General features: G+C 37.5%; 1 protein-coding gene across 2 annotated transcripts in view; it reads left to right on the top strand.

Moving 5' to 3' along the window:
• The window catches only part of KCNQ1 (potassium voltage-gated channel subfamily Q member 1), a 330,886-nt gene that overhangs the window by 86,195 nt on the left and 219,350 nt on the right, over positions 1-25,341 (top strand). The window contains exons 7-12 of one of the 2 annotated variants that reach the window (XM_066320892.1): positions 2,751-2,861; positions 5,343-5,438; positions 7,682-7,804; positions 8,822-8,963; positions 12,710-12,775; positions 15,056-15,176. In XM_066320892.1, coding sequence (XP_066176989.1) covers positions 2,751-2,861; positions 5,343-5,438; positions 7,682-7,804; positions 8,822-8,963; positions 12,710-12,775; positions 15,056-15,176 — 659 coding nt within the window. The remainder of the gene's footprint in view (positions 1-2,750; positions 2,862-5,342; positions 5,439-7,681; positions 7,805-8,821; positions 8,964-12,709; positions 12,776-15,055; positions 15,177-25,341) is intronic. The other variant, XM_066320893.1, reaches the window with a different exon arrangement.

Here is a 25,341-nt window from a genome sequence, read left to right as displayed (position 1 = left end):
GAGTTGTTTAGTTTTGGAATTGTTGGAGCGGGGTTGAAAGAAGAAGATATTTTTAAATACTTTCTTTGCACGGCATCTCTTTCTTTTGCAGCAGCCTTCTCTTCTCTGAGCTTTAGCTCCATGAGCAGCTCCAACTACATTTTGTTTTCATGCAATGAACTGTTATGGGGTAGATGTGAACAAACCTTTTAAAATTGTTACTTGCAAAGTACAGATGGAGATATTGTTACATCTGGAGATTCTTGTATTTTGCAGCCATTTAACTATCCAAATTCAGGTACTCAGCAGGGATTTCATAGACAGAATATCCTTACTAACCTGATTAGTTTCCTGTGCTCACTTTAGCCTGATATAACCTAAAATAAAATTCTTTCCCTACTCAGTGCTGATGAACATTACTATTCTTCTTTCTGGGTGGGTTTTTGCTTCATATTCCCCCCTTCAGACTTTTGATGCATATTTAATAGGAGCAACATTAGTCTTAATGCCTAAATCTGTGGTGATTTTCATCAGATCAAAGTTCTAAGATAGCAAATGGATGAATATGATTTTGTTCCTAATTAAAGCAATTGTTTTACAGGCTGCTTTTCAATGGAATTCAGTGTGTGAGCTCTTGTATCAATTTAATTTCCTTATGCCAGCATGTTTACTACGCTGGAGTAGAAGTTGACTCAGTATTTCCATTATAATATCCTCTTTTACAACTGTAAAATTAGTATTGTGCTCTTTAGGGAGTTTTAATCCAGCTGTAAAGAATGACTTAGGGCAGAAACTTGGCATGTCAGCTTTCAACAGCATATATTTTGGGGAAAAAAGAAAATGTAATTTCAGAATACAATGCATTTGTAGATGGTTTAGAGTTATGAGGGCAGAGGAAAAAGTTAACTGCACACTTTGATTTGCAACCCAATTTCCGAAATGTTTTTTTTAAAAAAAACCTCCTAGACAACCATCAGAGGGAATACTTTTTTTGTATTACTGATGATTCATATAAACCAATTCAGAAGGAAGGGGCAGGGATGTGGTGGGAAGGGGGAGACAAATGCTTAGGTGTATGTGAATTCTTCAGTTTTACTTTGGTCAGCTCAGAAGCACTTATTTCTTTTCACATTGCTACTTAATGTGTGTATTTCAACATGATTTTAAGATTGTAACACAGAATAGTTGGTAACAGTATTCACTTGCAAGGATTTATATTATTCTTTTCAAAAACAGAAGCATAAACTGTTATTTTCTCTCATAATCTTCTTTGTGAGAAGGCAGTGGAGGCCTTTTCCCATAATTGTATTTCCTTTTTTATTCCGTATTTTTGAAAGTGAAATTGTAATTAGGCTTTAGGATTTTTTTTTTCAAGCCAGCCTCCTATGTTGGTAGGGAGATAGTGTCACTGTTCTGTCCCTCATCAGGTCCTGAATTAGGGTGGAATTTTAATTACAATTTCAGGAATACAGGCAAAGGTGTGTGGGTAGTTATCTAACCCTTACAATGCTTCTGATGGATGGGAAACAGTTTTGGAAAAAGGCCACGTTTTAAAAACTTGGATTAAAAATTAAAAACTAATACTTGCGACAGACATTTTGGAAAAAGGCCACATTTTGAAAACTTGAGTTAAAAATTAAAAACTAATACTTGCAGCAGACATCACTTGCAACAAGCTGCTCCTTCTGTCGTGTGTTTGACTGGCACACCGTGACTTTGCTTACAGGGTGGACAAGTTCAGGACAAGGTGGGGATGGCCTCAGTGTGTGTGACTGTGGGACCAACATCTGTGTCCCAGGCAGCTGCAGCCCACAGTGTCAGAAGAAAGTCTGACCAGCCAACAACGGAGCTGTGCCTCAGCTGCTTGAGGGCTCCACGTGGTTTCCCATGCTCTGATTTGCTCTGGTTAGCCTTCCTCGAAGCCACAGATAAAAATCTCTCTAATTTACAAATTCAGAAATAGCTGGTGACATAGGTGAATGTAAATTGCTCTCAGATGCCAAATGTATCCTTCTGCTTCAAACAAATACATTCTTTTCTTGAGCTCATGCAAATAATGGCTTATTAAGCCTTGTTACGCTACATCACTGTGGTGGTAATCTTTACTTCAGTGTTCTGAAAGGCAAACTCAACAGATGTTTCCTGCATGTGTGCTTTAAATTATCTGCTCCTGCTCTTAGTGTTTTATATGAATTGGTGATTCATTAGAGTGTTTTCGGGGTCTTTACTGCATGGAAAATTTTCAGCTTCTCTTGCTATTTATACCAGTGTTATCTCTAGGAGGCTTCATGCCTGACTGCAGTCACAGTGCCTGGTTACAGTCTGTGTGTGCTCTTTCCATGCAGCAGTTCTGCAGTGTTCTCAGCAAACATCTCCTGCCCATAAACCACATCACCAGTCCAGAACTGTTGGCAGCCTTTTCCCTAAGGAAAGTGTGTGACATGGGCAGGCAACCCCTACCCCTCTGACTTCATGTGCTGTACAGTTGCCTCAGCCACGAAGGCTTAAATTAATGGTTTTACTTTGCAAGATTTTAAACGCGTATTTTGTTGTAATTCAGTTTCCTGTATGTCTTTCCATTGATTGTTTGGTGGGGAAGTAAACCTGGAAGGAAGAGTTAACCTTCATTAGTGTCACGCAGGCTGACAGTGGGACAGTTAGGAATATGCAGCTAATGCTTCTTTGAAATAAATAAAAAAGGAATAGAGAGAAACAAGCCCAAAGTAGTGTGTTAATACTTGCTGTAATGCCCTCTTTATTTCTCTTTGCAGGTGACTGTTACAACTATTGGCTATGGAGATAAAGTGCCACAGACCTGGATAGGAAAGACAATTGCATCTTGTTTTTCAGTGTTTGCAATCTCATTTTTTGCACTGCCTGCGGTAGGTTATCTTGTACTTTTGTGACCATTTGATGTTGATTCATTAGTTATCAGAGGGAAATTTTGTTATTGATTCTTTTACCTTTCATTTAACCTGGTGTTATATAAGTTTTGTATTAAGCTTCTGTATTGTAGCTGAAATTTATGTAGCTTATAGAAACAAAAGAGCTTCTAGAAGTAGCTAAATAAATATGCAGTGGTTTTTGTGTGCAACACTAGATTTGAGAAGGATTTGTATTTGAGGGAGACATTTAATTCCAAGTAATTTTCCCAGCCTATCTCAGGAGTGTAAAGGAAACTATTTCTAATTACTTCTTAGTGATGACTTAGCAATGTTTTGGTTTTTTTAAGGCATTTACTCACAGTTTACTCAACTTATTAGGTCCAAGGTGAACTGGAGAATTCTCACATACATCATTCTTCTAAAAAAGCTTCCAAAAAGATGTCACTGGCAGAAAGACAGCAGTCAGCAGCCAGGGACACTGATGCAGTTCTTCAAAAAATTAATATCTGTCCATGGCCAAAGTCCTGTTTTCAAAAGTAACCTATAGCTGACTTCCTAAAGCTGTAATGGCACTTTGTTTGCACTGAGAACAGTTCCTGAGTGCTTTCAAACGAGGCACTTGAGTACCAAGGGTAAATTGAAAATCAGCGGACCTTGGACTGCGGTTTGAAAACCCAAATACTCAGTGAGAGGGTAGTTAAGAGTATGTTTTCCACAAATTTGGCAATACCCTGAATTGTGCTGTTAAATGTTCATGCCACCTGAAGTGTTCTGTTTACATGTTTATTTTTTCAGTTTAGGGACACAAGCAGTTTTGTTAGCAGATGTTTATGTAGTTCTAATGAAGAAGTGGTGGGGATGGTACAGGACAGATGAGAATACTTTTATGCCAGTACCATCACAGAAGTTCTTCACAGCATGAAATAGTAGCTAGTAAAACCAGTGACCTTCTAAAATTAGTTGTCTACTTTAAAAGTACATAAGCTTTTTACAGAGGAGGAAAATTAGGGAAATTTCTCTGGCATCAGTTTGCCTTTGAAGCATATGTTTCCCCCCCTCCTCATTCTAATCTCTTCCACTTTTACTTTAGAAGAGAAATCAGATAAGTGAAATGATTGGTATGGAAAACAGCAAAACCTATTTTTTTGAGTGGAGAGTGTTGATGGTGGGGTGTTTGTTTTGTTTGGATTTTGTTTGGGTTGGTTGGTTTTTTTAAATCAGTCTAAAATGCCACAAAAATGTTTTATAAAGGATTGCGTAGCAGACGTGCCTTCATGGCCATGTTTTATGTTTACCTGTCAGATTTCCCTACTCTTTGTTGAAGTTGAACACCACCAATCACCCCTTTATTAGTGGGATTTTCCTTGCTGAATGAAGTGGTTCCTGTGAGTCAGCCCAAGGGGGAATTTGGGGTTTGAAGCTCTATTGCAGGCTTTCTTGTTGGTGTTTTAAGTGACAAGATCTGGCTGAGATCACAGTCAAAAGTGTTTGTAGTTGCTAAACACAACTGGTGTGGGTTCTGGATCAAGCAATGATCCCTCATTTCCCAAATATGTGGTGCTTGAGCATCATCATCTCTTTGATCTTTACTAAATGAACATAATAGGAAGGGCGTTTTGTGTTCCTTTCAAAATATTTAATGATTAATAGAGTTCTTAGAGGCTGAGCCAAGATCCCTGGCTGCTCTGATGCAGTATATGTAGGAAAAGAATTGTACTTTCCTTGAGTAGGTGTAATCATGTGAGCTGATTTATAGAAGTGTTCATTTTTACCTGTTACTAAAACTTGTGCTAAATATACCTATGCCTGTGCAAATGACCACATAAACGGCTTGCTCTTTGCTTAAATTTGGACTTCATGTTTCTACTACATTTGGAATCTAGTTCCAGTTTCACCAGTCGCTATCCAGTGCCATTAGTCCATGTGCCTTGTCCTGAGAGTGAATTAGATGCCTTTATGTTCAACTCAGTTGACCATTTTGAAATATGTCTTTTTCTCTTCATCCTCTTTCCTCACTCCCACCATGGATTAACATAATGGAAATAGAAATTACCATACCACAGCTAAAAGGTCCAGTGGCTTACATCATGGCCTGCTAAAGCTTCATTTCCCATAAAAGTGTATTTAAGCCCATAAGGTTGATTTTCCCCCCATATTCTGTCATTCCCCTACACAAGCCTTTGTGAGACTTTTAGAGTGTATGAAATGTAATTTCTGCTTCCTTTTTCAGGTCTGAGTCCAGCAGGCTTTACATCAGGGCATGATAGCATTCACAGTTTTCTTCAGCAAGTAATAATAATAATAGAGACTAAAAATTTCACTGTATTAAGTCATTTCCTCCAAACAGTTAGTTGGGTTTTATGATGCTGAAGAGAAGTTTATTAACACAGCAGAACTTGGCAATTTTATGTGTAGTTCTTTCCCTTCACTCTTAAAAAAAAAAAATAAGGGTTGTTTTCTTTTGTTTTCTTTCCACAGGGAATTCTTGGTTCAGGCTTTGCCCTAAAGGTACAACAGAAACAAAGACAGAAGCATTTCAACCGTCAGATTCCAGCTGCTGCCTCACTCATACAGGTACTGAGTTCTTGCATAATGCATACTGTAATTTCTTTCCATTTATAGTGGGTTTTTGGTTTGGTTTGGAGTTTTTTTCCCAAGCTGTTGGCAGTTTTCGCCTCCCTGATTCCCATTAAAAACTGTACAGGAGTTACAGATGCAAGTTTTGGAAATCCAGTCTTTAATGTAAACTAATGAGCAGAAAAGTACACTCCCAAATCACTGTAAACTGTTTAATTCAGCTGGTTAAAATCAAAACTGAAAGTTATCCTCTAATTATTAAACAGTTTACCTGGGGAAAATGTTGTGAAGTGTTATGCTTGTAATAATGAAAAAAACAAAGAGGAGGCTTCATGTAGAATTGTGCTTTTAAAAAATACATTATAAAGACAGATGTCAAATATGCTTCAGTTGGGACAACTACATTCCTAAAAATCTCAAATTTAGGAGAAATAAGTCAGAATCTTAAATAGGAAAATATTGTTTGGACTTTTCAGCTCTAGAATAGGTGGCTGGGAACCATCGGGATTCTGTGAAATCAGTCTTTTCATGTAGGATAACTGGCAGGCAAGAAAATATTGATTCCCTCTGTTACAAGTGCAATTACAGTTCAGTGTTAGTATGGTTAAGCAGATTTTGCCCTTTACTTCATTGGAGGAGCCAGCATTGCACCCTGGAGAAGTATTAATATGGTTTCATTCTAGGTTTTTCCAGCTTTCACTCCCTCTACTCAAGTACCTGCACATAGCTTTAGAAGCACAAAGATAAAATTTAAAAGGAAACTCGATGTACACCATATCATTTTTTTCATTCTCATATGACTTACTTCGCTAGCTTCATGAGTGAATGTGGGTTTCCAGGTCAGAATCTTTATGGAAACAGTAGCTGACTGTGAAGTTTATGCTTGAAACTAAACAGTCCCAGAGTTAATGTGAAAAAGACCCTGGTTATAGCCAGAGATTAGCTAAAAATCTTGAGACTTGTATGGTATGGTTTTGTAAGAATGGATTTTTTTTTTTTTCATGTTCCCACTGATTCTTTTGGGAAATGAACATGAAATTATTGGGAAGCCTGAGACTACATGTCCACAACGTTGTACTTGGCTTCATCAGAAATGTTAAGGAGGAGTAGAGGATAGACAATGAATTGCTGAGTACCTGTTCTTAATAGTTGTAATTATGATTTACTAATAGTCTCACATTTCTGGAAGCCAAATTCACTAAGTGCTCTACAAATGACTTATGGAAAGATTGTTCTTAAACCAATATGTTTACAAAATAGGTACAAGACAAGAGAACAGCCCAGATGAGTAGTTTTCTTTCCTTATATTCCTTCTTGATTTCTTCTAGAGATCATTTGTTTCTTCCACTATTCTGTTAATCATAGAGAGATTTATGTGGTGATTGTCTTTTCATTTACTTTCCAACTGCCGTCTGTTTTCCTCTCTCATTCTGCCTTACTTTGTTACTTTCATCTAGAGTTTTCTGGCCTTCCCTGCTTTAGATTGTTTGTGTTTAAGTGTGTCCTTTCTTCATGTAGTAAGTGAGGATCTGGCTTTATAATGTGGAGACTAGTTTTTAATTAATGCTGATATTTACACAGTTAAGAAAGAATGCAGTAGTGTTTCCTTGTTGGTCTTGTTTCCTAGGTCTGCTTTTCCTCCCTTTTGCCTTAGAACATGGGACTTTAATCACTGATGGTTGGTAAGAGGGAGGACTGGGTTTGTGTTTTGGCTCCTGGTTAACCACTGGCACTATTCTGTTGTGCCCTCAGTTTCATTTCTTCGTATGAATATAGCCTTACTGATCAGATCACAATTCCATTTTTTTTTTCTGCTAGTAATTCTGTGAGGCATGAAAGAGCAATTTTTGTCTTTTTCTGAGTAGGGGCCTGTAACTCAGGATGCAATAGGCAAAATGCCTAAAAGCAGGTAGGAAATTGGAGCAGTACATGAAATTTCAACCTTTTTTTGAGTCTAGTCTAGAATTCTCTCTCATTATTTGTTTGTTGCTACTGAGAGTAAAAGTCGTGCTTGAAATGACTGGTCTTTCTGTGTGGTTTCCCACAGTTTCTAACTATGTGGTTTCTATTTACTAAGTAAGGGTTCTAAACCATGCTGAGTTTGTTTCCAGAGGGCAAATTCAAGGATATCATTAAATAAAGGATGACTGACGTGCGACTTGGAAGTTACTGTGTTTGTTGTACAGGAAGCCACTAATCTGACTGATTAATTATTCTGTTGCTTAAAACATTTGTTCCAGACTGCATGGAGATGCTACGCTGCAGAAAACCCAGACTCTTCTACATGGAAAATATACATTCGAAAACCTGCCAGGAATTATCATTTGCTGTCACCCAGTCCAAAACCAAAGAAATCGGTGATGGTATCAATAACTAATGTTTTGCATTATAGTTTTTAAATCAGATTGGGGTTGGTTTTTTTTCCTCTCTAGAAGTTATTTGTTCTGCTTGATTTACAAATTATTACTTGGTTTCAAAATTTGATTTACATTTCAGTTTTGATTGTTACAGTATATAAACATTATAAACTAGAAGTTGATTTGCTGAATTTCCCCAAGCTTGACTTTTTTGCTGGATCTAAGCATTTGGAAAAGAGCAATAATGACCTAACTCAAGGACATCAGTCGGTTACTTACCATTGCTGTTTGGAAAACTATAAGGAAAAGTGAAAAAGAAAAGAAAATCACCATTTCCAGAATAGTAATTTTTATTTGATTAAAACAAGCAAACAAAACCCAACAAAACTTCTGTTTCTCTCAGCTATTGATTTTGTGATTTTTGAAGCTTTCATGATAAAGGCTTCTTGTGCCTACATACAGTAATACTGTCATATCAACAGATTCTGTAAGTTCATAATTTTTTCATTTTAAATACAGCAACAAAACCCCTTTGTCAGAATCTTTAGATTATGTTGTACACCATCCTCTGTACTGTAAGAGTATTGCACAGCAGTCTCAAGCTAGAAGGAGAGGATATTGTGCAAAAATCTTCTCTTGTATCTCTAAGGTTTATCTGAGTTCAGTAACAATATATCCATTGGCTTTGCACTGAAGGTGTGATTTATTGCATCCATAAAATGATAAAGATATTCTAGAATAGTTTGATTTATGTTAGCTGCTGCATAGCTAGCAGGTTTTCTTTTTTTACTGCAGGCAAGGGATTTGGAAATGACAATGTGCAGAAATCTACTGATTAGCCAGTTTTGGCAGGATGAGGGGGCAACCTAATGAGAAACACAGTGTAGGATCAGGAAAATGTAATTCAGGCACTCTTTTAATTGGTTATAGCTCATTGGGGACTGTGTTATTATTGAAGAAGTCACTGAAGAGACAGCTCCATGTGACTTGGTTTGAGTAATTTAATGTATGTGGGTTTTTCAGGTTAAAAAGAAGAAGTTTAAGTTGGACAAAGACAATGGGCCTTCTTCTCCAGACAGGATGTTGGCTATACCACACATCACTTACGACCACGTCGGGGAGGACAGGAAACCTGATTTCAGCTTTGAACCATTTGAAAATTCTGGTAAGAAGCTCCATTAAAAAAATGCCAGTAACTGTGATGAGTTCCGTGATTAGATTTGCATACAGGTCCTTTTTAGTTTCTGTAGTAAAAAGGGAAAGAACAAGCTCTTGTCATTCTAACGCGAGAATACTTTTCTTTTTTGCCTTTGGTTGCTGGCTTGTCTGGGTGAGATTTAACCATTGCTTTAATGAGCATGCTCCAATGCAGACAAATTAAATCATCTCTCATTTCTGCCTCATGGAAGAGCTAGTGACTCTTAGGCTGGTGCATACATTCCCCAATTCTGCAATTGATTGAAATTACAGGGATTAGCTGTCAGCTTTTCCATGGGAAATTTACCCAGGATGTGCTCCTATTGTGCTTGTACCTGAACCAAGAAGGATTGGTGTGCCTTGGCTGCACCAAACATCGTCTGCTACATGAAACCATCATGTGCTCATGCCATCTGCTCAGTGCAGTAGGCTGTGAATCAAGTTTTGAAAGCAGAAGTACTTAAGATAAATGTGGATCCATCTGTATTAAATGTCACTGCACAAAATAGTACAGTATGAGGATAAAGAAGACACAACACTGATGATCACCTTATGATTAATAGCTTGTTTATATTTGCATTTTCTGTACTGAACTTCAAAAAGAACTCTGAATTTACAATGTGGCATTTTTACAAATGTATTTTTATCGGAAGTGTTTAATGTATTGCTCAAATTTTGGCAACAAGAGCAAGGTTTAATTTTTAAAGTGTATTTTATTGATTATAGATACCTTAAGTACTTGTGTTTTTTTCTCCTCAAAAATTTGGCTGACATGAATAAATTTAATGGGCTTTAAAATAAGACAGCAGTGTGGGCTGGCACTGGGCGTATTTTAGTGCAAGCAGAAAGTCTTGCTTTTCGTGTAGTTTTTTGGTGTGCTTGTGTTGTATTGTCCTGCATCATCCATGCTTTTCCACTCTTTCTTGGCCTCTTCTAAGGAGTGATTGCAAATTGCATCTGGTGGTAGAAATGACATAGCTGCTAAAAGGTGGACAAGTACTGAGCTATAAGTGTGTGTCTCAGAATTTAAGTACAGACACTTTTCTTCAAAAAAATCAAATGACGGAACCTTACAAATGCTTAGAGTTGTAAAGTCCAACCTTTTACTACTAAATTTCTGACCTGATTAAGGTCAGTACAATTTGGTGGTAGCCTACTACTGTCATTTCAAAAATCAGTTCTAGAGCTTTCAGTAAAAGGTTTTTCTCTAATTTCTTCTGACACTTATCTTTTTTCTTTTTTATCTGTGTTCTCCTCTATAAACTGTTACAAGTATACAGGACAAAAAGGAATGTTTAAATTGCTTGGTAAGTTGAGGAAAATAATTCTATTTATGGCATGCCAGCTTATGAGAATGTAATGTTTGCAGTGCTTTTCATGTGTGTCTAGTGCCATATAATTTCTAAGAAGTCTTTCGCAGCCAAGGAGATCTAGGCAGACAGAAAATGTACATTCTCACACTTGCAATCACAACTACATTCAGTCTCATTATAAAGAGAAAAGTGAGTTCTCATTTGTGTAAGTAGATGACCTCTAGGAGTTTTTTATACTTGAGAAAAATTGCTCATGTATATGTAACCAATAGAAAAAGATTATTTTCTAATAAATATAAGTCATCCAGTAGTTATGTAAGCATATGATGTGAATTAATTTCTAACTAACTGTATTAGGATAGGAGAAAACTTTCAGATTTGACCCCCCAGTGTTGTGCATGCTGAAGTACATGCATCTGTTCTTGTAAAAATGTGCTGTAGATATTTGTGAACAGATGGGGACCCATAAATTAAATAATTTATTTTACTGTTTGTCTGGATTCTGCGATCACTTAAGCAGCCATGTAGTCTTGTGATGTTTCTAATGTGCTTGCTTAGGCACTTTCTTCACAATTGAGTGTTCCCCAAAGACAGTAGGATTAGAGCTAGGTCTGGGAAAAAGACCTCTGTGATTTAGTGAGAGTGCTATGAGCCACCTGTAAGTTTTCTGCTCTGAAACCACAGACAACAGAGGCTTCCTTCCAGTGATTGAGTGCAAAGGATGCTGAAGCTTGGATTAAACTGACTGAAATGGCAAGGTTCAGTTTCACTCCTGAACCCACATGGGACACAAGTGAAATTGAGGTGTTAAAACAGCAAAACCAAACTGAATCTCCTTGACTCCCCTGATCAGTCCTTGATTTTTCTGGTTTCCACCATTCCAAGAGGTGTGTCTCTGTTGGGGATGGACATGGTGGAACAAGATCACAGGGGCAGTGAGAGCCATTGAACAAAACACCTGTTTTATATGAACAAGAAATTCCTTCATCTTTGGGAAACTGCAGAGGAGCTTTAGCAGCCATCATAGGTTCAGTTCCTGTGTCCCAGGCAGCCAGCCAGAGCTCAGTGGACATGAGAGGTTATCTAACACCGTTCTCACAGCAGCTCAAAGAAAGAGAGGAGAGAGTGTTATTTTACTTACTGTAAAAAAGGTTACCTACACAGAAAACTGGAGCTGCCAAGTCAAAAGCTCAGAAGTAAGAAATTGGAAAGTACAAGGATAAAGGATACTCATTTAGCTTTAATTTGGTCTTCAGAAAGGCTCTAGTAACATATCCATGTGCTGCTTTCTCACATTCAGTAAATTTTTGGGCTGCCCACTTATACTTCAGTCTTCACACTCCTGGATTCCTCCTCTAGCTTCCCTGCCAGAATCTCTGTGCAACCAGAGATTTCTAGCTTTTTCTCCCTTCTTTCTTTCTCCTGGCATCATCAGTTCAACAAAAACCAAAGGAGCCATGGCCCATCCTGGCTACTGCAAAACTTAACCCTGTTCTGCCTGGAACCAGGACATGCCTGTAGCACTGAGAGATCACCTGCAAAATGAGGGGTTTTTTTCTGATTTTTTTTTCTTTTTTACTCCAATTTTACATTTTTTTATTTTAAGAGTTTTTCTCATTGCATAAAAGTAAGGCACCATTCCTGAAAAATATTAGTCTGTCCAAGTGAATTCACAGTCAGTTCTTAATGAAATAGTTATTAATACATAATGCTATTCAGAACAACTTAACATAGAGTAATGATTGCGTTTTGCTGAGACTTTCTCCTCACTGACTCCTCTTGCTTGCCTAAAACACTTCCCCAGGAAATTCAGCTTGAGGCTGGCATGTGGTTTACATGGTTGAAGTGGGCAGCTTCAAATCTTTTTATGGGATGTGTTTGAAAGCTTCAAACGTGGGTGTCCAAACTGCCCCATTCACCTGGCAGCACTGAAATCTGCCCAGGAGAGAGCTGCTCTGTGAACAGTGTGAACCAGAGCAAGAGTCTGACCTCTGGGAGCTTGGGCACCTAGGAAAGGGAAAGGCTTGAGAAACCCAGAAGTCTGGAGGAAAGAGGCAAACAAAGACTGGCCTGTAGGGAGGAATGAATACCTTGCAGCATTGACGCTGCCATGAAGAATGAGCTTGGAGAAGCAATGATACCTCCACAGTGGCAACTGAACATTCTGCCAACGTCTAATGCACTGTTGTACAGTTTCATACACTGTTTTCCACACTATTTTTAATTTTGTGTCAGGTAGAACATACTAAATTATAGACATGTCTGTGTCTCCTCAGCTGTCTGTCTGTAGCTTCTTTTTTTTTTTTTTTTTTTTTTTTTTTTTTTTTTTTTTCTGTGTGTGTGTGTGGTTTTTTTTCTCCTTTCCTATCTCTGTTTCATGTACATCTTCACTCTGACTCAGATTGTCAGCGCTCCTGGCCATCCTTTTCCACAGACCAGCAGTCTTCCAGCGCTCCTTCCTCTCCAGGTAAAGCTCATAATATTTCATTGTTCCATCATGTTTCATCACCTTTGTTAATTACTAAATCTTTGCAATGCTCTGTCTGGAGCTCTCTGCTGTGGCACAAAAATTATAGAGCTGGTTTTAAAAAAGGTATTTCAGTAGAATTTTGAGTTTGGAGGTTGTTCAGGTTGTGAGTTGCAAATGTTTAAATTCACCCAGTTTAAATCCACTGAAAACTAGTGCCTAAAGTGTCATCTTCTTTTTCTTTTTAACCTTCATATTTGGAAATTGTGGAGTTTTTAGTATTTTTTAAACACTGCTTTCTAAGAAGGACTTGTCCAAAGTCTAATGGCGATGAATTTGTTTTTGTATGAAAAGAAGTGAGCTCCCCGGTTGAGCCCTCTTTCAAGACACTTTAAGGCAGCGAAACTCTCATTAAGGCCATGCTCTTTTCTTAGTTATGATGATCTCAGAAATTTTTAAAACAGAGGGAAGGAGATACCATGTTTGCCTCATACTAATCAGCTCCTGCTCTCTATGTGCTCACACAAGAATTCTTTCAAGTAGGCTGAAGCCCACTCTTGATTTCTGGTTCTTTTTCCATTTTGCCAGTCCTTCTTTCCCCTCCCACAAAACTGGAAAGCAATAGCTGTGGCTGATCCAAGAATCCATGTTCCTACAAATCCACCTGTGTATGGAGTGTGCTGTGTCTCTTATGAGCACAGTCTAGTGAGTGTTCAGCAAACCCTTTACAAGGCTTTAGGTGCAGCAGTTTTTATCACTTGCCATCAGGAAAACAAAAACATTTGTGAGTCCTTATTTGCTAGAAACTAGGAAAGTTTCATTTATGTCTTGTAGAAATGAAAACAGTGAAAATTAATTTAGTGAAAGCCTGAAGAAGTCTGTTTGAATGGCATTTCACTGCATATCTTTATCTGGAATTATTTTGCTGGTTTCACCGCCTTTTTTTTTGAGTGATGGCTACAGCAAAGCGATTAAATAGTGTGCTACTATATTATTAGTATGATACTAAAGCAAAAATAGAAACTAAAGCTTGCTAAAACTTACTACAAAATATTAATTTTAAGTACTACAAGTGTTTCGTGCTTGTAATATGTATCTCCTTACAGTTGTCTTATTAATTAATTTATTTATTTATCTATCTGTTACTGTGATTTCAGAGGTAATCTTTTCCTATTGCAACTTCTGGCCTACACAGACTTTCTTTTGTGGTTTTGGACAGCTGTGTGCTTAATGATGAAGTAATACTTTCTGTTCTGTTTGGTTTGTTTATTTTTTTTAGTTCAAATCTATTTCTGTCATATGAAAATACCTAATAACCTGAGTGAAATTGTTGCATTAAAAGAAAATAATAATTTCCTGATATTCCCACTTGTATTTCTCACAAAATTTCTGCTGCATTTGTTTGATCTGTTTCTGTTGTATTCCTTTAGGTGTTGTGTGGCTTTTTGGCAGGACATTATTTACTACTATATTATAAAGTATTTCATTTAATATAATAGAGTTTTCATAAATTACTACATTATAGTTGTTTTATTGAATATTTCAGCCAGTTGGACAGAGAAAGGTTTCTGTAGACTTGCCGCAATTACCTATGATTTATATGGAATGTTACCAAGTTTTATTTTCTGTAAATTCATTTGCAGTCATGTAAACCACATCAATGGTTTTAATTATATGCAAATGTTGTGCTTCTCTAACAAATGTTAGGGCCATGTTGGAAAAAGCATTTCATGTTCTTAATGTTAGTATCTGACAGAATTTCAGAGCCTGGGTTTAAAAATGAATCTCCTTGATTTCTTGGATCCGTAAAAGTGATGATCTGCAAGTAACTCTGCCAGTAAAACTTTCAGTATGTGAAGTGCTGTGAATCAGTCTTCCCAGTAAAAACCTCGTCTGGGATGAACTGGAGATTTTTTCCTGATTCTGAGCCCAAAGATGAGGTGGCCTCGTGCCTTAGTATGAGAGGGAACCAGCAAATTGTCTCTTAATAATGCATGAAGGCCTCCGTCATATAGATTCTGAACATTCTAGTGTATCAGGAATGTGAACAAAAGAAAAAAAAATGAACAAAATATTAGTTTTAATCTTCACCAGAAGTTCAAATGCTTTGGGCAAAGAAAGAGTTAAAATTTTGCTTTTTGTGAACTCTGAGCTTCGCACGATTTTGGTAGCAACTTTTGTTTTCAATATTCTTTTAAAATGTGCAGTATTTCATAGGTCCAGATGAGCAGCAGTCCAATGCTATTGCTTGAACTGCTGTCTGCATGTTTTTTTCCGCAGTAAAAAAGAGCCCAGCGTTTCTAGATGTGAACACAGGACCGTTCATCAGGACCAGCAGCTTTGCTGATGAGCTTGACCTGGAGGGTGAGACTCTGCTGACCCCGATAACTCACATCTCACAGTAAGTCCAGGCTGCTGAACTGTGCATTGGTTGACTTAGACAAGAGAAAGGCAGTTCAGGTGGGAGGAGCTGATAGGGCTCAAATATCTCAGATATTTGCGTCAAGCACTTTTCACCTTGACGTCGGTGTATCCTGTTCTGAGCGCCTGTAAATCTTCATGCTGACCTTAAGACAAGTTCACTTGGCTGTGACACAAGGCTTTAGATTTTAGGTAATGTCTCTGGGCAGCTGGTGGCTGATAGCCTTAAGATTTTTACGTGGAGACAATATGTGGGAGTACTTGGTAAAGGTCACCTTACTCCCTCCACCATTTTCCAGTGGAATAGATGTAAAGCGAAAATTTTAAGTACTACTTGTATGAAATTCAAGTCTCTCAATTTCAGCAGCACTTTCTCTAATGGTTAAGTTATATTCTCAATTGGAAGAAAAGCTCTGTTTGATCATTATTATCACTTTGTTGTATACTAAAAAAAAAAAAGATCTGAAATAGGCCTGTAGGTGTGTGTGGAGGGGAAAGATTTTGGTATTTTCCCTTTTGGACGAAGATTTTCTGCTTTTCTTTTATGCTAAAATGTTATCTTCAGGTTCTGAGATTATTCTGAAAAAATAGAAAGATTATTCTAAAAAAAAAGTTGCAGCAGATTTTTCTTCTAAAAATTTTAAAAAATAAGTCTTCTATCACTTAATTCAGAATCCTGAAAAATGCTTATTGTTTGCCATAGTAGGTGTGTGGCAGTATATCCTCTAGCAATGGAACGAAACAGGTTTTTCACCCTCTAAAAATCTGAGGATGTATGCAGTGAAACCACAGATGAAAATTCTTGGCATACTTGTATTTCTGAGGTACCAAACCTGCAGAAATGCTCGCCGCCAATTTCCAGGCCATCTTTCTATATGTATTATAATTAGCAGAGAAGCAGAAACATACTTTTTAGAGCCATTTTGGAAGGGCATACATTAAAGAAAAATAAAATGTTTGGGTGGATTCCTCCTTGTCCCCAGACAGAGGTATTTGCATTTTCATCTAATTCACCCAAGTGTACATCTGTTTGTAGGCAGGGGATGTAGGAGACTTGTATTCTGGAAGATTTCTTAGTGGTACAAGCAGGAGGAGGAAGTAATAAATTTCCTCAAGCCTTAGACAAGAACAATGGAGCAAGAAAACCAGATCTAGATGTTTTCTCTGTGTAGCTTTTTGCCTCAACACTGCGAGTTTTTTTTCTTTTCTAATATGCTTGAGTGCTAAGAGTTTCCGTTATCCTTTCTGGGCTAGGGAATTATTTAGTTACTTCTTATTGAACCATTTCAAATAATAAGGCACTCTATCATCTTTAACTCCAACCTGCGTAGAGGCTGAGATTTATTTTTTTTTCCTATTAATTACTTGTAGGAAACTTTAGAATATTGGCGGTGTGTTTCAGATGGAAAACCTCACCAAATTAACACCCTAGACTCTCAGTAACTTATATAGTTTTCTTTTAGTCCCTTAATTTTTGGTTGTAACCTTTGTTGAAATTTCCCTGGTTTGCTCTAAGTCACAAGTGATGGGATGGTACAAAATGTGTACCCCACAGCTTAAACTGTCTCTGCTAATATGGAAGAAAATAGAATTCATTGGTTGTTTTAAGGCTTTTGGTTTCGATTCAAAACCGAATAATTTGGATGAAATGTAAAACTGGATAAAATATTAATTTAAATGTGTCTCTTTGAAACATGAGTGCCCAAACGTAGATCCTGAGAACTCTTTGCTTGGAAGTGCATTTACTTTGTATGTAGTTAATTAAAAGGCCCTAAACTGTCCCAGATCAGCACCAGGTATGAGGGTTAGTCAAAGTTAGTGAAAATCCTGTGTTTTTTAGTGCAAACCTAAGTACTTAACAAAATTATAGTACCAGCTATACTTAGCCAACTCAAATTAAGTGAGAATAGATCTAGTTTCAGGTCTTAAAAGCAATACAGACTGTATCAGAGAAACAGAAATACGAAGACGTTTTCAGAATTGGAAGCATAATGTAAAACACTTGACCTGAGGATGGATGGATTTGGGATTCATAGAACTGTTTCCTGGCCAATTATATATTTATTGCAATGTGTGCATTAACTTACCCATTAATCACAGAAAGGTGACTCCAGAATAAACATTAATTTTTGAAGGTTATGAATACATGAGTAAATTTTACATAGTGAATTTGAGACATGCAACTAGAAAGTGACTTTCGGTTGACAGCATGGAAAATATATCCCTTTGACTGGAATCACAAATATGTCAGAAGAGCGGGGCACCTGCTGTGGTACTGAAAAGCAAACACTTGGCATCCTTGTGGTTTAAAAACCAATGAGGCTGAGTGTTTTTTCCCTCACTTGTCCTGGAAAGTAAATGCCGACTTTCAACCCTTGTGATAAAGGGCTTAAGGCTTCTAGGCCTAAAGTCCCCTTTAAATTAAAATTCAGAGCCCTCCTTGTTTATGAAAAAAGTGTTCTCTTTTGGTAAATGTAGGTGCATATTCTCACTGAGTTTAATAGGACTGGTTCTGTGTCCAGTAAGAAAAATGCAGGTGTGGGTTTGTTTTTTTTACAGGACATGTCTGACTCCGTTTTAAATCTATCTTGAAATAAATATTGTATTTAATGAAGCCCTACTTCTGTGGGATTGCTGATGGGAAATCTTTCATTAGGAAGATTACTGTATTAGTTAACCACACTCAGTACCCCTTTGGGAAACCAAAATAACAATTAAAGGACGCTTAGGCCTGATGTTCAAACAGGACAACATATAAAATGATCTGTAACAGTTTAAAAAAATACAGTACGTGGTGTGTTGTTTGAGGTAAAACTTGGTGCTTTAGTTTAATGCTTGCTGTGATCTGTTGTGTTGTGAAAGTGAAATAGAAAACTGGGCTGCAGCAATACCACCCCTCTCCCCTGGACTTCGCACTGGTTTATTTCTCCCAGTGTTCTCCCAGATTGATTGTCTCCTATTCTGTTTCACTGTGTTGGCTCTTTTGTTTTATTTGCATTTTAAAGTAGTGGAAAATCGATGCTACTTGTAGCTGAGCCTCAGTTACCAGAGGCTCTTGCCCTGTGTTTGTATAATTGCTTAATTTCAGCATTAGTGTGGATCCAGCTGGCTGCATGTATTTCTGCCTGTAAGCATTAGCTAACGTGGCACATTTGTGATCCTGTTATTGTCTGTATCAAAATAACAATAATTCTTGATATTTTAATGACTCTTCCCCAGATGTTTCATGTACCTCATAACTGGGGTGATGAAAATGCATTTAATTAGTTAAGCATTGGGTTTGTCTATTTACGTATAGAATAATCTTTTTCCTGCAGTAACGTACTGATGTGATCTTAGATTTTATACAGTGGGCTTACACTTAAAGGAAAGCTTTATGTTAAAAACAAAAAGCATTTAATTTTTGTTATTAAGTGTATTTCCATCCTGAACGTATTCTGTGTTGTGACATTTTAAAAATAAACCCTTCCTTGTTAAACATCATGATAGATGTAATAATTAAGCAAACAAATTTAGGTCTTTTTAATAATTTCCAGTTTGAGAGAACATGATAACAGATTGATGTTTCTGAACGATTGAAATGGGTGTTTTTAATCACTTTGAAATATTTGAGATAAAATGTGCTGGTAAACACTGGGTGCCGTGTCCATGCTGCTGCAGTTACCACTGGCTTTTGTTGGAAATAATGTTTTCTCTCTCTTTTCTTCTATATTTTTATGAAGTGGTCTATGTTTTAATTGCTGGTATATAGGTTGCTGGCAAGAGATACAACCACATTGTCCAGAACAAACAGTGCTGTACTTGTCTTATCACTGTCTCTTTTCTTTTGGATTATCAGTGAGTGGAATCCCTATTTGCTTTGATTTGCTTGGTCATTTTGTAAAAAAATTCCTTTTATCCTCTTCTTCTATGCCAAAATGACCCTCTGAAGCCTGAGCAAATATTTCAGTTTAACTCTCAAATGGGCTAGATGGAAGAGCTGACTTCTGCTGTCACAAAATTCCCTCTGGAATGCTGTTAACAACATTTAAACCATGACTTCCATGAGGTCCACTTTTATCCTTAATCACAGGGCAGGTTAGAGGAACAGCAGTGATAGCAGCTATGTAAGAACATCCTTGAGTTAAGACCAGAGCTTTAATGTTCACTCGTTACTGGTTACTGTCATGTGCCATTATTCCAGTCATTTACTTCACTTGCAACAGGAAAGGCTTCAGCGCTCGATGGACAGTGGGCAGCATCCTTTCTCATTCTGCATGTTTCATTGTGTCATCAAGCTCCCTTAGGAGTTCTGCATACAATCTGCTGGTTTAAAGGTTTACTGAAAAGGAAAGGACAGTTTCTCTCAGTTATTCCTTTTGGTAGTGAATCGCATTATTATATCCTGTGTTTCTCGTGATGAATTTACAATAAACTTGGCCATAGAAATTGACCCTAGAACTTTGGATGTATGAAGAATCTGATTGGTTCATCTATTTGACTGCTGGGAGACACTTGCGAATATGTAGTGTCCCTAAATCTGGTTTAACAAGAAGTCGTCTTTTTTCTTCTTTGGAAGAAAAAAATTCATTTTTCAGCCAAAGACTCCAGAATTATTGTAAATCAAGCCACTCTAATGATTTCAGTGTTATCATCCCATCCTGATTCCTTGTTGCTGCTTGTACAGGAGAGCAGAAGAGCTGTGGCAGTCCAGTCCTAAAAATGGCTAACCCCTTACATGAGCAGTGATCAATGCAATATAGTCATCAGAGAGGACTCAAAGAATCTCTGATGAGAGAAATTATTAGTTTGCTGTTAGCTCCAGATGTAGGGGGCTGCAGAGTTTGTCTGCAGCTCAAGAGCTGGGTGGCTGTAGCAGAGCAGGACATCAGCAAACATCTCTTAAATGTTAAAAGGCAGATGGATATTTTGGTGTGTTCATCATGGTTTATAAGAACTTTATTTCTGACTTGTGAATATTGATAAGGGCGCTGCCAAAATAGCTGTGGCACTCTCGCTGTAGCAATGAGCTAATAATCTGGACGTGGTGCATTTCTGCGTGCAGCTACCTGAATTTAAAATCCCTATAAACTCTTCCCTGCACCTGGAAAGTACCCGAGCTGTGCTGAGACAAATGTGACATTAGCAGGTGCTGTTGCATCTGGATATATTTATTTGGCCATCCTAAGCCTCACCTGGCAGCCCTTTGAGCTGGGGCCTGTTCTGTGTTTGTATGATGTTGAATAGCCAGTACATAGAGTTGGCTAAAGTTGACTGACTGTGTCTTTTAATGCAGGCAGTTATTTACTGTATTTATTTTTGTATGTGGATTAAACATACAGAGATGTGCTGAAGACTTGGGCAGTTCTTCATGGCGTCTTATTTCACCCTTGACACTGCAGCAACTGAGCAGCTTGTGACAGTGCAATGACTGGTGTGGTGAACATCTGTCCCATGTGGTTACTTGCCTCTTTTATCTTTAGGGAGAAGTTCTTGTGTCCTGTGGTGGGGGGCTGCGTTTTTCATAGATTAGATAGAGCATGCAGTTTATGTCTATAGCTCTGAAGACCAGAAGGGATAATCAGATCCCCTTTGATCCTGTAAAAGGCTGTAGCACTTCATCAAACTACAGCATTACTATGCTGTGTTCTTAATATAAGCATAATCACATAAAAGACTTGTATCAAAGAATTAACAAGATGAAAAAAAAATTCAGCCAGGAACCTAAAGTTTTCAATTTCACATCTCCTCTTTTTATTATGTTAACTTTCTATCTATTTTTTTATTGGAGATGGGACTGCTGTCATACACTGGTGCTGCTATTTGCCAGAAGTCAGTACTGGACAAATGCCTTCTGTGTTAGAGGTTGCAAACCCGGATGAACTAAGACTCTGGTGGTCTTCCCTCCCTTACTGCAAATTGCCACTGATGCATTCAACTGCAGTGCAGAATTACTGTTTGGCTATTTTATGTTACTGACATGGTATAAAAGTAATGTGTTGACTTTTTCTAGTGTACAAACCGTCTAGGCAGAAGCTAAGATAGCTTAGCTATTTCTTTTGTGCTGCAGATGGATGTTGCATTCCTTGGTCTCCAAGTGCTGGTTTACATTTTGAGTGATGTTGAGTAATTAAACCAGACTGCAGCTGCTTAGTGATTCAGAAGTATAGGGCTCCTATGCTGTAAAAACAACAAGCAACTCCCCACTTACTTCTTTCATTGTTTACTTTGGGCATCATGCAGAATGATAAGTGCAAACCCTTTTTTTTTTTCTTTTAATTTTTATTGGATGGGAGAGACAATAAAAATATCCCACTTTTATCTAATATAAAAAAGTGATAATTTTTTTTGTCATTGTCTTAATTCCAGAATTCAAATTCTATGCAGGAATAAAGTTTTTCTGTCATGAGGATGGAGAATGGCTTTACTCTTTGCTTTAGACATGTTGGATATACCAAAAGAAGTTAAAAACTTGATTAATTTATAATGTATGCACTTTCATTGGGAGTTATTTTATCCAATAACGAGGGTATGTTAATTATGTTTAACATCTTTAAACATGTAAATTGTAACAATGCAAAAAGGTAATAGTTTTTTACCAGTGCGGTAACAAAGTTATGAAAGTTGCAAAATTTAGTACTTGTAAGTAGCATTTAGATTGGAATACTCCAAAATCTATGGGCAACATTATGCCCACAGATGCTGCATAGATTGTGCTGTAGTGTAGCAAACATACTGGATTCAGCATCACAGCTTTGCAGCAGGGAAATCAGTATCAGTACGAGGTTGTAGGAATGCCTGTCAAGGTCGGTATGTGCCAGCCAAGAGACATAGTTGACCACTGAGATTTATTCCATGTGCAGATGGAAACTAGTAAATGAGCATTTTCAGCAAAATTTTTATTCTGGTATTGGTCAAAATGTTAGTGTTTGTAAAAATAAAAAAAAATTCTTTAGTGAAACGATGGCTTTGGATGTGAGTGTAGCCACAGGTATCAGTGTCTGCTCCTGGGGTAGAGTTGGAAACCAACACTGCCTAATAAGGAAAGAGTTAATCTGGTGTATTTTTGACCTAATCATCTAGTTCCAGGCTCAGCTATCAAGTCCAGATATGAAACATTATGGTGTTTAAAACCAATAGCACATGTGACCTTCGTGCTTCAGTACTTGTATCACTAATTTTAATAAGGTCTTGTTGGAGCATCTTTTGTGATAAAGTACACTGGGCTGGAAAAGATGGACATCAACAGCTGGTTTAAATATTGGTGAATAGTGCACCAGAACAGCTAAAGGAAAATACCTTTCTGTAAAGTGTTAATGCACAGGGAAACAATTCCGAGAGGTGTAAATGGGTTAGTTTACCTGGCATAATACTGTAATTGTACAGGAAATTGCATGATGTACGTTCTATGGGTAAAAGTGACCTGAAAATTGCTTGAATATATTATAAATACATTTTTATTATTAACTTCATCCACAGTATTTTACCAAGAAATTGTTGCAGGTTTTTTTCATAAGCAAATGCTGCTCCCAGTATGACCAGTATCCAGTTCAGCCTAAGTGTAGCATTTTCCTCTTGCTGTACTTCTCTGGAAATTCAATTACAACATTGACACATTAAATACTTTCTTCTGCAGCTGCTTTTTCTGATCATTATTGTTGATTTTTTTCCAAAGTTAAAAACATGGCCAAGTGTGATTAACACCCTGCTGGTGTAACAAGGCTTACTGCAGTGGAAGGTTTTGGTTTAAACGTTTGCCAAATCCATTGCTGAGCTGTAAAGTGGGGAGCTCTCTGCATCATCCTGCAATGCTGGGTGAGTGAAGTGCAGCATGCGTGGCCTTGGCACTTGCTCTGGATAGAAAAGCTCATAGGAGATCATGGAACTCTTGCTTGAAATTTGGTTTTGTGTGACTGCCAGTCCTGAATATAGTTGTGATTTCACTCAGGGGCTCGAAGACTTTGTCATCGCCATGTGTAGAAGTGTATGTTTTATTTTACTTCCAGCAAGAAGTTCAGCTGGGAAAAGCTAAAGTATTTTCACTGTCTTGCAGACAAAATACCTGAAGTATCTTAGACTAGTTGTCAGTCTATTAGCAAGCTAAAGCTAAGAAACGACCTGTTGCTTGTGGTTGTGTTTTGGTCTGTGTTTTTCTCGAGTTCCTGTGAGCACTCAATTCTGTGAGCACTTACTGGGATAAAAATATATATAGAAGCTTGTTATTGCTGTGTTCAGTTACTCGTTTATGTCTGTCTTTCCCAAGGAAAACTGATGTCTTTGTGCTCGTTTTTTTTCCTCTTTTTTCTTCCTATGAAAAATGCAAAGTATAATGTCAAAAGGGAAATGGATCAAAAAGTGGTGACTTGTGGTGGTGGTCTGTCCTCATGTCCTTTTGATCAGGGCCTGCCCAGCAGCCAAGCCGCATCTCCTGTGCAGCCAGGTGTCATTGGTACAGAAATGTGACTGCTCCTGGAAAGGGGACTTGCTGAGTGGTGTGGTTCCCAGGATCCTTCAGGAACTTTGGGCCCCTAAAACTTACAGCCTTGAAAACAGACACAACACCCTGCAGAGAGCTGGTGAAGTGAGCAGAGCACAGCAGAGACCTAACATTCATTACATGACTCTTGGTTAATGAGTAGTTGTGAGGATGCATTTTGTAGGTGCAGTGTTTTTCTGAGGGATGGCACTTTCCAGGAAGCCAATTCCATAATCCAAACTGTGTATGACTGGAAAACACCAGGTGATGCCAGGAAGGTTTTGTGGTCATTAGAGAAGAAATATGAAGGGCAGTGAACAGAAAGCTGGATCTTGCACTGCTTGAAATTACTTATTTACCTGTGTCTGACAGTAAGTTCATTTTATTGAAACCTTTAGCATGTAGGCAGTGAAACATACTTGAACTATCCTCATGACTTGATCTTTTTTCCATGTAGTGCAGCTTTTAATTGAAAAAGCAGTTGAGCCCTATTTTTTTTTTCCTAATCAATACCTATTTAGGCACTGTCTATAACTTGAGAACAGCTCATAAATACCAGTCATACCAGGGCTGCTGAAAATTTGACACCAGTATGTATGTAATTTGATTAATTTTTAAATAAAAGCAAGCAAAAAAATTGTGAACCAACAACTTTTTTTTTAAAGGATATGATTTTTAATAGAAATATTAAATATTTAAAAAATGTTCCCCATTTTTATTTGATGGTAAAACCCCAAAATATCACAACATTCCTCACTCCAGTGTATAAGAAAAAGTATTTATTTTCTCTTTCCATCCCGTACTCTTTGCTATTTTTATAACTGGGTGACAATAAATGGTTCTTGTTATTACCCATTCCATAAAATAAATCAATAATGCAGCAGGAACAGGAAGTTAAATGCCTAATTAAACAGATGTTACAAAACTTCATCTGAGTTCTAACTGTGATAAATACACTAAAAAGTTGATATGCCACTTATTTTCTTGATTTTTAATTTCTTAGAACTTTTAGGCTTTGTGAGAATTGTCTTTATTTGGAAGGAAAGGTAAAGATTTGCACTGTGCTTTGTCCTAGAGGATTTGTGCTGTGGTTGGTGTATATGGAGCCTATGTCAAGAACCAGGAGGTAGTAGACCAGAAATAGCAGTGTTTGAGTCTTAAATTGGCTGCAGGGATGATAAATAATGGGGGGATGCAACCATAGTATTTATTCTTCAGTGAATTTAGAAAGTGTTCTCAGTCCATCTGCTTTTTATTTTAGAAACCTAACCCAGTTTTGCCTATGTTAAAATTTCAGATGCTAATTTTGAATTTTGTGGGGGGTTTTTGGGTGGTTAGTTTTTTGTTGGTTTTTGGCGTTTTTTTTTTTTAGACCACCCACACTGGGGCACCTGCCAGGTTTTCTGAGGTGCTTCCTTTACTCTGCAGAACTCTGAGGTTTTCTATGAGTGTGTGTGCTGGGTCTCTTCCATTCATCATTATTACATCTTAATGTAGGTTTCAGGTTTGCTAAATTATGTTAAATCACTTCCATATTGAAACACATGAATAATTTTAAATGACTGCAAACAGCAGGATCAGATTATTAGAGCTCCTAATTGTTTCTGTCTTTTTTGTCTGAAAGCTTGAAAGCTTTCAGACTTCTGCTGTGAGTTATGAACTGACAAATAATGTATACTATAGACCTTGC

The sequence above is a fragment of the Sylvia atricapilla genome, chromosome 6 (genome assembly GCF_009819655.1).
Source record: "Sylvia atricapilla isolate bSylAtr1 chromosome 6, bSylAtr1.pri, whole genome shotgun sequence".
Taxonomy (NCBI): domain Eukaryota; kingdom Metazoa; phylum Chordata; class Aves; order Passeriformes; family Sylviidae; genus Sylvia; species Sylvia atricapilla.
This window is presented reverse-complemented; position numbering and strand designations above follow the sequence as displayed.